Source organism: Canis lupus, chromosome 11, assembly GCF_011100685.1.
Source record: "Canis lupus familiaris isolate Mischka breed German Shepherd chromosome 11, alternate assembly UU_Cfam_GSD_1.0, whole genome shotgun sequence".
Lineage (NCBI taxonomy): Eukaryota > Metazoa > Chordata > Mammalia > Carnivora > Canidae > Canis > Canis lupus.
Window position 1 is genome coordinate 43,431,468 of NC_049232.1, and position 12,499 is coordinate 43,443,966.

The 12,499-nt window shown below is 36.7% G+C and overlaps 1 protein-coding gene across 3 annotated transcripts; it reads right to left on the reverse strand.

Annotated features, from left to right (window-relative positions):
* Positions 1-6,662: 6,662 nt before the first annotated feature.
* IZUMO3 (IZUMO family member 3) lies at positions 6,663-10,770 on the reverse strand. Of its 3 annotated transcripts, none has more exons than XM_038551625.1 (7): positions 10,295-10,770; positions 10,085-10,159; positions 9,850-9,939; positions 9,615-9,632; positions 9,072-9,152; positions 8,535-8,622; positions 6,663-8,204 (listed from the first exon to the last, which is right to left on the reverse strand). In XM_038551625.1, exons 1-7 carry the CDS (start codon positions 10,524-10,526, stop codon positions 8,069-8,071), a joined length of 720 nt encoding a protein of 239 aa, XP_038407553.1. In that variant the 5' UTR covers positions 10,527-10,770; the 3' UTR covers positions 6,663-8,068. The 3 variants fall into 3 exon arrangements, with proteins under 3 accessions (XP_038407553.1, XP_038407552.1, XP_038407554.1); XM_038551624.1 differs by having other exon boundaries at positions 8,535-8,625; XM_038551626.1 differs by lacking the exon at positions 9,850-9,939 and having other exon boundaries at positions 8,535-8,625.
* Between the last annotated feature and the right edge of the window lie 1,729 nt (positions 10,771-12,499).

The following is a 12,499-nucleotide window of genomic DNA, read 5'->3' on the forward strand; positions in this document are numbered from 1 at the left end:
GAAAAATAGACTGCATTTATATATGTGTGGAAAGATAACACTTCAAAATCTAAAATACGAAATATTCATTTAGCTATGTTTCTTATTGGAAGGGTAGGCCCTGCCTATGATCCCTGCAACCATATTAAAATAGATACTGAGATTATAAAGGACACTCTTTCCCCACATAGTCTGAAAGTTTGTGGAAAATTTATTTTCTCACTGAAGGATTATAAATAGAATCAATATAAATAAAAAAATACAAGAATCTTTGCTCTCAAGTTCCTCCATCTTGTAAAAACAAGACAAAAGAAAATATTTCCACTCCTACTGAAAGGCCATATAAACCACCTGTTCCTTTTCTTTTTTCAAAGTCTATATTTGTCAATATCGGGATCAGACAAGGCAAGAAAAGCCCCGAATGCAGTCATAAGCCAGAAAATATAATAGGTGACTCTAGGATTTATTGTTTTGTAGTACTACAATAGTCTGCCTTTGGGTTGATAACTTAATAAATCAATCTTCATTGCCTGAAACAGTTCATATACACTCCAAAGTAAGCTGTTTATGCTTTTACTTGCATTTTTAAGATTAGTCCTTCATTTATATTTTAAAAATTCTGTGCCTCTTCTAGGAATTATCTCCATGTAAATTCAGAATATAGTAGTTATCCCCTGGGGCGAGGGGCCATTATATACCGGGAGTCAACGTCAGATGGGGATGTATTTTGCAATGTTGTTTGTGTGTGTTTGTGTTCGGGTAGTTATTATCTGAAAATGTCTCCCCTGGAAGGTCTGTAAAGGGTCACAACTGGACTTTGATGTGTGGGCCAGATCTGAGGGTTAATCCCCAAGGATGTGGAAAAAAACTAACTTTTAAAGTCTGAAACAGAAAAAGCTTGCAGATTTTAAACTGTACTGTCCAATAAGGTAGCCACTTACATCCTGCATCTGTTGAGTACTTTACATATAGCTAGTGTTACTGTGAGAAACTGAATTTTTCATTTTATTTAACTTTAAGGTAGATTTAAAAACACACTGGATTCAGTGAGCAAAAAACTTTTAATGTTTGGATTGGATTTACTTTTTTAACTGTACATTTTATGATGTATAAATGCAGATCAAGTATTTCCAATTAAAAATTTCAAATTGAGATATGCTGAAAGAATAAAATACAAGCGAGATTTTGAAGACTTAGTACCAAAATAAATAAAACAGCTCATTAGCAATTTTACATAGATCACATATTGAAATGGTGTTTGGATATTTGGGTTGAAATGTATTAAAATTGATTTTACCTGTTTTTAAATATTTTTTTAATGTGGCTACAAGAAATTTTAGATTAAAAAAAATGTTTTATTTATTCACGAGAGACACAGAGAGAGAAGCAGAGAAACAGGCTCCCCACAGGGAGCTTCATGCAGGACTCAATTTCAGGACTGGGGGGATCATGACCTGAGCCAAAGGCAGATGCTCAACCACTGAGCCGCCCAGGTGCCCCAGAAATTTTAGAATTCTTTCTGTGGTTTATGTTATATTTCTATTAGATGGTGCTGTCTAAAAAAAAGGAAAGCATATGGAAATAACCATGAGATACCAAGATTGTAAATGGGATATGACAACAAAAGTGAGACACTAATGAAAAGGTAGTTATGAGTTGGTAGCTAATAAAGGAGAAGCAGGTCCTTAGCCTACCTTACTGTGTTGGCAGATGACTGGTGTAGAATATGATGCCTGGACTAGTTTAAGGGTTTAGGATTGAAAATATAACTTTTAAACCTTTGTGTCTTACAATTAATGATACATGCATTGTTGCTTTAATAGTTTTAATTATTACTAATTTTATTTTTAAGGGGAGTTACTGCATTTTCCTTCTTTTTAGCCTTCCACTGGTATTGAGTGCATTATATAGAGTCTTTGAAAGAATTTTACCACAATAAACCTTTAAAACAAAAGATACCACAAGTATAGAATGGGAAAAAGCTTAAACCAAATTTAATTTCCAAGGGTAGAGATCTTATGAAGCAGTAATATCAGCCACTTTGTTATATAAAATGTATCCCATAAACTTGATACTGGATTAAAATAATCCATTGGTCAGTTTGGAACAAATTGTATTATATTGTATCTGCCATGAAGTTCTATTGCCCTCATGTTGAATTTAAATAGACTTTCTCCCCACATAAGTGAGATGCAAATTCACTGTAGAAAAATCAGAAACACCAAAAGGCAACACAGAGAAAATAATCACTTGTAACCTACAGCACCCAGAAATAATGACTATAAATTTCCCTTGTATTTTCTTTCAACTTGATTTTTAGACAGGATTTGGTATGTCTTAACAAGCACTGCATCACAAACTCTGTAGAACTCTGTATTTAATACTTTTTGCCCCTTTCTTTGAACTCTCTTTGGACTGTTTTTATAGCTTGGACTGCAGTTATCCATTATAGAAAGAACAACTTAATAAATGATGTCTTGTTGGCTTGAAAGTATTATTCACATAGATTTCCAAAGTGACAAAGATACAACCAGAAAGTGTTTTATTCCCTAGAAGATCTTGTTGAACATTTTCTGACACTATTAGTAAGATAAAGAGAGTATAGATGAAAGAGAAAACATGAATTCTGAATCCTGAAGAGCTTGTTCTTATTACTACTTTTAGCAGAAATCATGAAGGGCCACCTCATCAGGCAGATTGATGAATCCTCATTAGGTAAAGTCTTGAAGTGTTCCAAGAGTAATGCCTCACAGAAACCCCTATAACAGTCCAAAGTGGTGGCTAGACAAACATGCCTACCTGTCATTGCTGCCTTTTGATTGGAAGGAATTTGTATTTGTTTCCTCTTTAGGAGGAAGATATACATGCGAGTATAAAATCACTGGGCAATGTTAGTGGTGCTAAATCTGAAAATGCAAACCCAAGGGCCTGAAGTTAGGCAAGCTCCTTGAGATGAAGTGGAGTGCAAAGTGCCCTTCATCTGTTCTTGAGATATTTACTTCTATCCTCTGGCTTTACTGTAGCTAATGTCCTTTTACTCAGTCATGCTATTCAACCCATTTTTAAGTGAGTTGAAAAATGAAAACATGCATCTTGAAGTTAGGAAAAGCAAAGGCTCAGTGTAATATTCCAGAGCTCCTGCGTTTATCACTTTTAAGACAATCAGATACCTAAATGCCAACATCTCCACTGCTTCTTATCCATCTTCCACCTCATCCCCATAAGGAGGGTAATCCCGGTGGGAGGGGGGAGGGGATATACTTCAGTTTCCTGATCTCTGGCATGATTTCTGGATTTAGATCAATGTCAAAAATCCTGAGAACTCTTAGAAAGCTTAGGGATTCTTCAGGTTTCTGGTCCAGTTGGCAGTGAGGAAGCCTGGTGGGACAAAGTCAACCAAGCTTTCCTGATGTACACGTGAAGGTGCTGAGAACTTCTCATAGTCCTTAAATTAGATTTCTCACTAGGAACCTGTGTGTCTGATCTAAAATTCCATGGAATGTGTTCACTCCAAACAATGTTAAGGTAGTTCTTATATCATAATTTCATGGCAATGTTGAACATCAAGCTGCAAAGTGTTTCAAAGATAAAGACTGAGGTTATCGTAGGCAATCTGGCAGACAAAGTATATGTGGTAATATTAAGAATATCTAGGATATACTCAATTCCAAATAACAACATTCATCAATGCTTCATTTACATATTCATATTTTTATTCAATGAACATTCATTTTTTTCTGTGTCAGGTATTACAAAGAACTCTATGCACAAACAGCAGATGTGATTTCTGACCTCTTGGAATCAGACTTAATTCATGGTTATATAATATCCCTTAATTCCTACCAAACAAAGAGTGGGCAGTGATTCAACATAGTTGGAAGTACTAATATAAGGTGGGGGGGGGGGTCAGGAAAATGTTCCTTGAGTAAATGATATTAAACTAATGTAAATTTTTGTGATATATTGCTAGATATTGGGAATATGAAGATAATATGGCATAGTCTCTGTCCTTGAGTTCATGTCTAGGAAAGAGATGTGCACACCACTAACAGTCCTATGTTAAAAGTGCTCTATAGAAGTCTATGGATTTGGGACTCCTGAGTGGTTCACCGGTTGAACATCTGCCTTCAGCTCAGGATGATCCCAGAGTCCTGGGATCGAGTTCCACGTTAGGCTCCTTGCGGGGAGCCTGTTTCTCCCTCTGCCTGTGTCTCTGCTTCTCTCTCTCCCTCTGTGTCTCTCATGAATAAATAAAACAATCTTAATAAAAAGAAGTATATGGATTATAGTGGATCCTGAAAGTTATGGGTAATTTGGTTTGATCATCTCAGGAAAGACTACTAGATGAGATGGCTTTAAGTGTGGATTTTGAAGCCCAATGATTTTGAAGTCTAAGGAATATTACCAGGCAATCAGGACAGGAAATAATTAAGTAAGTAATGGTTGGAGTAAGAAAAAGTCCAGTATATTGGGCAAACTCTAAGTAGAAGGGAAGGCCTAGGATGACAATTGGCCAGCTGTGAGATTGTGTATGGAGTGGGATGGTAAAATAGAAGGCATGTTGAAATATTGTATGAAAGGATTTATACTTCTCTTTTAGGAGTGGAGGAGACATTGGAGTATTTTAATTAGGAGTTTGAAATCGACTTGTGTTTGTAGACTGATTGTTCTGAGTGCAAAAGAAAGGATGGATTTGGCTTATGGAAAGGCTTGATTCAGAGAGACTGATGAGAAGGCCATTGCAATAGGCCCTAAGAGAGGAGGGAGGAACTTCAGCTGTGGCAGTAGCCAGGGAGATTTAAGAGATTTAGGAGTGAAAATCAATGCTAATTGAAGACTGACTGGCTAGGATAGATGAAGAAGAGAGAGGATTCCAGCATATGTTGATATTTCTACCTTCTGGGTGATTTATGGTATCCATAGAGCCATTCAAGATTTGGGATTTGAATCCAGACTACCACGTAGCAAGTAACCATTTGGAAGAAGTTACTTGAACTTGCCATGCCTCAGTTTTTGTTTGTACAAAAATTGCTAAAAATAATTTTGTGGGATTTATGGGAAGATAATTATGAAAATGCTTAGTGAATTGCCTTGCCCATAGTCGACATTCAGTGTGTATTTTCTCCAGTTTTGGGCATACTGAGTTTGAAATCAGTATTTTATGTCCAGATGGATATATCTAGTATGTATTCACAAACAGAGGTTGGGGACTTGGGAAGGGGGTGCAAATAAAAGCCTAAGTACTTGCAGATATAATTATTAGATGATAGTTGAAATCACTTGACTGTATGAGATTCCATCAGGTATAAGAAAGAAAAGATTCAAAGTAGATTCACTGGTGCTTAGTATCTAAATAAGTAGGTAAAGGAGGAGGAGGAGCCTCCCAAAAGTAACTAAAACACGGTTTAAAAAATAAGAACAGGGGATCCCTGGGTTGGCTCAGTGGTTTAGCGCCTGCCTTTGGCCCAGGGCGCGATCCTGGAGTCCCGGGATGGAGTCCCGCGTCCGGCTCCGGCATGGAGCCTGCTTCTCCCTCCTCCTGTGTCTCTGCCTCTCTCTCTCTCTCTGTCTATCATAAATAATAAATAAGTAAATATTAAAAAATAAGAATATTAAAAAATAAGAACAAAACCTTGAAAAAAGGAACAGATTTAAGAATATAACCTGCCTTGTATAAGAGAGGTACTTTGAGAAGGAAACCATTAGCACTCTGACAAGTCTTAGACTGAGAAGTAACTTCAAGAATAAAGAGAACTCTAAATATAACAATTAAGAGATCATTGACAACCTTAGAGCAATTTCCATGTGGTGGTGAGGAGCAGAATATGATTGTGGTGAATTGAGAGAAGAGCAGAAATAGGGAAATAGTAATAAGATATAGAATGTTATTTTAAGAAATTTGGCATAGCTAGTTGGGGTGGTAGGTAGAAGTGGATAAAAGATAAAAAGAAGCCTTAATATATATTAATAGACACCAAGAAAAAAGATCTAGTATTGAGGAAGCAGAGGGAGATAAGTGATGGGAAATAAATAATGAAGGAATATTCTAGAAGAAGCTGTAGCTCAGGAAATATAATTCACAAAAGAATGCATTTGTCTGAGATGGAAGAAGATACAACCTCCTTTTGAGTCAGAATGTGAAGGAGTAAAGTTGGAAAGACTATCAATAATTAGAAATTAAGAAGCTTCTAGTATTAACCCTATTATTTAGCTTGTAGTTTTTGTGTTCTAATAACACATATTTTAATTACCTTAACTAGATTGGCTAGTACCTTTTAATGTTATCTCCACATAAAATGAATTTCTAATTTTTATTTAGTAAAAGCCAAGTGAAACCTCACCTCTGTCCCCCTACCCAAAAGACAAAAGAACCTTGGAGAATACTGATTTTTTAATAAAGTATCCCCAAGAATGATGGAATCACAAAAAATTACACTATCCATGCAAGGGTCTCAGACTATCAGAGAAATATCTTACTCTAATTTATATATCTTACGGTAATATTAGAGCTAAACTGTATGCAATGTTGACACCAGGGCATTGGAGTATGTATTAACGCTTAAATATCCTTTTTTAAAATGTTAACTGTTAGCTCAAGCTTAAATTAGGATTGTAAGCAATTAATTTTGTATCATGTTTACATTTGAAAACAGAAGTACCATAAGACCTTTCCTGGTAAATGAACACAGTTTAATTAGATCATCTCCATTTTATTGTATTACAAACACATAAAAACACAAAACAACCAGCCCCTCCTCATTCTGGCAATTCTAGAAATGATAGACCAGGCTCTGGATTTATATTATAAAACAATTACAGTAAATTCCACAGGTATAAGAATCATACACTTGAAAAACATAGTCCAAAGCTGTTGGGAATTCAACCCGCGGCATCTCAAAGTCTTTCAAAGGAGTAAGACTATACAAAACAGTTATATTTAAATTTTACCATCACGTGGGGTTTTGTAGTAGTCTCTCCTTGGTCTTCATCACTTCTCTATCTTCTGCCTGGATAATCTCAGTCATATTTTTATGGTCACTACTTGATTTGTTCAGGTGCTTTGAAACACATTCCATTAGATTTGATCTTTTTGCTATATTCATACATATAAACTCAAACACTCATGAATGAATATCTGAATTAATTATTGATAGTACAATACAGTCAATACTTTGTATTTTCAAAACTGATCTTGGGCCTTTTCCATCAAACTGACGTGTTCTCCTGTATTTCCTACTTTAGTCAAGGATACAACCAAGTACCAGACACTTAATCTGGGGAGAGATCACAGTTTTGCATTCCAGGTAAACATGAAATGTTGTATTTCATTTTAGGCTTTTCCTTAAGCGTGGCTGTTTTTTCAATAGTTGTGCTCATGCCATTTAAATTTCCTTAAAGAACATTAGCAATTGCTATTTTTTTCTTCTTATGTCAATATTGATAATCTATACTTGTGTTAAAAGTATTCATTTCATCCAAATTTTAAGATTATTGTGAGAATTCAGTTAGATATAGATTTAAAGCACTTATTAGGGTGCCATCCATGTAAGAAGTATTCAATAGAAACAAAGAAATAGAAATTAATATTCAATTCAGTCATGGGACATATATTTAGAGGAAAATGGGGCAATTCTCAACTACTCAAAATAATATTTTGGATGTGTGTGTGAGATAGCATGATGAACATTAAATGTTTTGTATCATCAAAGAAATTGTCCACATTGAGCCAAATGATAAATACAAAAGCAGTAACAAAGTAAAAAGAACTAAGAAGCAGTCTTAGAAATTGAAATAGTCTAATTACAGCCACTAATGAGAGTTACCAACCATGCATTCTTATGCAATGTATATCATCTTTATGTACATTGCAACATACCAGCATTCCATTCTGTACAACTCTGGGTATATCATTTGCCCTCTCACTGCTTCCATTGCCTCAGGATAGCATAAGGATCTTTACTAGAGAAACTCTATTTCAGTTTTAAAATACTATGACTTTTATGACCACAAAACAGCTTAATTCTGAGTTTTCTGTTCTGTGTCAACATGTAAGAGAATTGTGAAAGACCTCCTGTCTGTGTCTGTGTATTTATTTTCTGATTCCAAAATCATCCATCTTGTCATCTGTCATGCCCATTAATTCTTCAAGTTTCTTCTCCAAATATTTCTTTAATGACCTTCGTATTGCCTTCATTTTCCTCCGATGAGACACACAGATATAGAATCTAGAGCAGAGAAACAACATAATCCCAACTTCAATATTAGTAAGGCATCTCATTAAGACAGTTACATAATCATACTTTCCCCTTCTTTCCCCTTCTTTTTCTGGATACTGCTCCAGGAGTTTCCTCATACTTAATTTCACCTCCTCTGTTTCCTGTGGTCCAACTTGTATCCCATAAACTTCCATCCATTTCATTCCTGTCACTATTGTATCCCAAACTTTGAAATGACTTCTTTCCCCTTATTGCCATTGGGAGGTAGGGGAGGATTGGACAGTGTCTTTGCCAAAGGAATGCTTGACCCAATGTGTGTTTGGAGGGAGGAAAACTCACAGTAACAAAGCACTTCCCAATATCACAACTTCTGCTAGTAATATCAGAAATAGTGCAATCTCTCGATTCTCAGCCTTCCTTGAATCCTCTTCTGGAGGGAGAAAAAGGAAAATAGAAAGTGAATTTGGGAGAAGAAAAATACTAATTTGAGAGAACTTGATCCGTGGTAGATGGGTCTTTTTAAACATCAAATAATTTTCTCTGTTCACTGCTTCCATCACCGCTTCCGTCACTGTTTTCTGGTTATTCTGATCTTTATTACTCTTAGGTCCTTAGGCTCTATAAAAAGTTTGCCCTTACTGCCACTATCCTAATTTTTCCATTTTCAGTCCTGCCTTTTCATTTCTTAGCCATTCAGTTGATCCAGTGCCCAGTAATTCATCTTGGTACACATTTTGCCCAATATTTTCGCTCTGATTTCTTACATTAGCATGATCTGCATAGCAGGTGCTCACCAAATATTTGCAGAATAGATCAACGAGCAACTCAGTACTTGATCCCTGACCCCTTCAAATTCCACACTACAATCTTTGTTACCTCCACAATACTCTCCTCTGAAGCATCGGGAAGTGATGCGAAGACAGGTCCAACAATCCAGGACAGGACCTTCAATCACGACTGATAAAGAGAAGAAAAATAACAGAAGGGGGCAATGGCATGGAGTTTTCTTAGCTCAGGCATCAAGTATGGATTAGATCTCAGGCATTTCCAGGACTCTTAATGTTATATTGTTGTGAATTTCTTCTTCCCCTAACAATCAAATTTCTTGATGGGTCAAAACCTTCTGTAACTTAAGTCAGATCTTTGGGGAAGAAGTGGGAAAAATGATGCCTCAGGGTATATTGGTCCTTTGGATTATAAACTATACTATAGAAGGCCTCTAAGCACCTCCAAACTCTGTGTGTTTGAGATTTCATGAGATAAATTTGTTGTCAGATGTGACTGGCATTCCTACCCCCATAATCACAACTCTAAGAATTGGGTTCTCAATATGACAGGTGGTAGAGATATGGCCATATAGAGCAAATGAGATGGGAAAATATGGACTGAATTAAAAGGTGTCTCATGTATTTTACTTACCGCAATCTTCAGAACAAGCTAAAAGAGAATCAGAAAGTTCTAATGAGCCTATAATCAACATAGAGTTCACCATATTTATACCCAATAGTTTTTTTTTTTTGGTTAGCCATGAAGTTCCAGCCACCCCTCCATCCATTCTAAATAACTGTAATATGAAACCACCTTCCTCATCTCACCCTTATTTCCTATTCCTTTCACATAATTTCAGTGTTGTTAGATAGACATCTTTTATTACCAACTTCAGAGAAGTTCTTTAATATCTCTTTCAGTTTGGATTCCAAGTTTTGGCGGACATCGAGAAGCTTGCCTTGAAGGATAAAAGCACCTAAGAGGGGGGTGGAAAGGACATCAGAAACTAGGGGTATTCCCTTCAGAACTTAATCCTAATTGTTTTGCCTTGTTTTTCCCAGTGAAGTTTCCTTATACTTGCTTGGGCAACACAATCTTTTAACACTGAAACAGTAGCTCACCTTTAAATGTTTCATTGCCCAGTTTATAAAGTTCATTCTTCAGCCATGTTCTTAACTTGGTAACCTTTTGAACAGCTAGAGAGGAGTAAAAGTACATGTAGGGGAATAATTACATCCGCGGAGGAAATTATGTTGACCCAGGTGCACTCTTCCCTGCCTCCCCTTCTCCCTTTAACCCACAAAACTCTCAGGGACTGAAACTTCCCTCACCCAACACCCGAAGCATCTTGTCCCTGTGGGAGACTTTGAAGCTTAAACGGATCATCTCCTTAATCTGTCGTTCAAGCAGATGAATTCGGCCGGGGACTTCTGAGGGTATTAACTTTGCCAGCAAGGACCTAATATCTTCTGTGAATTTGGGGTCACATTCCAAGCAGCCTTTGACCCCATGGAAGGCTGCCAGGGACAGAGGCAGGAATAGAAGTAACCACAGGTCTCCCATTTCCTTGCCCCAACAGCCGGTTGTCCTGGCAACTAGTTCACCTAGTTTCCTTTTCTTCAAAAATCCAGGAATAAGAGCTGTGTCTTGGATAGTCTGACTTCCCCTTCCCTTTCATTTCCATCCCACTTCTAGGCAATATCATTTCCCCAAGGATCTTCAGTTGTTTTCCGACTTTTGTCCTTCATTCCAGAGAGAGGGAACTGCCAGTTGGGAAGCAGATACCTGAGTTCTGAGTGTAGAACAGAGAGAGAGAGAGAGAGAGATCTTGAGCTCACACAAGCAAAGTTCCATACAGAGACAGAACTCAGAAAAAGATTTGCTTTAGGTTTCTCCTTTACTTGTGTCTTCAGTAAATTCTCATATCCCTCCTGACAATAGGAGTAGTGTCTCAAGAAAGAGATCTCATAGGCCCGTAGAGACTGCTCAACCAAAATTTTACTTCTATAGAGGAGGTAAGAAAAGCCTGAAATATTGAGTTGCTTGGGGTCCTAGTCCCTGATGGTAGTAGGATTGTTGAAAATTAGCAATGGGTATCTAGATGTAATTGATAGCATTGATAATAGTTTTGATATAATTGATAACTTCTCAGAAATGTAAGCTATCTTTGTCTGTAGGATGATTTCTCCAGCCATGCTCTATAACCTTTTTATATCATTCTTATAAAGTGTCTCGAGCAAGGAGACAAGAAACAACCGTTGAGGAGTACACGGTGATGCGCGGATCCTGTAACACCCAGAGCCCATTAGTGGGAACATGTTAAAAATACTTACGGTGAAATGTGAGGCATGTAAGAAAGTAACCACAGTTATCATGGGCTGCTGTCTCAGGACACCTTGGAAGGAGCCCAAATAAACACTTCATTTTAGGGCTCTTTGAATAAAAATATTTTTTGTTATTTGAAGAAATTAGGCTACTTTATAGACTTTTCAGGGTACCAGTAACCTCTTCTCTGTTAAATTGCTTGTATGTCAGTGATCACCTGGAAACAGGAAACCCTGGGATCTTAAAAGGTTAGTGGTAGAATTGAGAGCTAAGGTATGGGAATTTTATGGATTTGAAAAGTTATGAGGGAAGTACAAAGAACTACTACTAATTATATGCCTACCATGTGCCAGATATGGGATGTGCTAAACACTTCTGATTATTGCAAGTCCTGATGGCACAGCAATACTTTGAGAAATTATCTCAATTTTATAGATAAGATTCTGAGGCTCAGAAATGTGAAACAACCCTTTCTACAAAATATTTTAAGTAGTTATGGAACCGGGATTTGAAATCATGTCTGTCTGACTCCAAATTCTTTATACTTCATTCACTGTCTCTCAACATTTTCTGGGCTAATGCAGAAAATTATTTCTTGGAATTTGATAAATCAGAGGATTGCAAGGGGAGGGGGCAATTCAAATTCTCTGATGATCCAAATCCACACTTCTGCTCTGATTTTATTTTCCCTTGGCTAGATGATCTCATCTTTAGATGATCCTCCATAGGATTTGTACATGCTGAGGTCTGAAGGCTTTTGAGGTAATGGGATTAAACTAATTCTGGAAACCAAAGTTGGAGACTTAAAAGGGGCTAAAACTTGGCAGGCAGATAGCCAGGTATGAGGAAAAAGTATTCTTTAAGGGAAAATATACATTATAGATGAGATATTTTCCAGTTAACAGTACATACTTTTACTTTCCGCTTGGACACTTAAAGAGAATATGATGGCATATTACTGACTAATTCTGTTCAGTGGAACATTATCTTGACCCGGACCATGTGCTCTACTATTTTTATCCTTGCCTTATTCTTCCAGCTTAATTTGCAGTACAGGTTTTTTAGGATTTGAGAAAAAAAATAATTCAACTTTTGGATAGTCTTGGGGAAACTGAAAATAGCAAGCTACTTTCTAAAAAGACAGAACTTATAATTGATGGGGACATATAAAAAGGAAAATAATGGAGGAAATAGTAAACAAATAATAATTG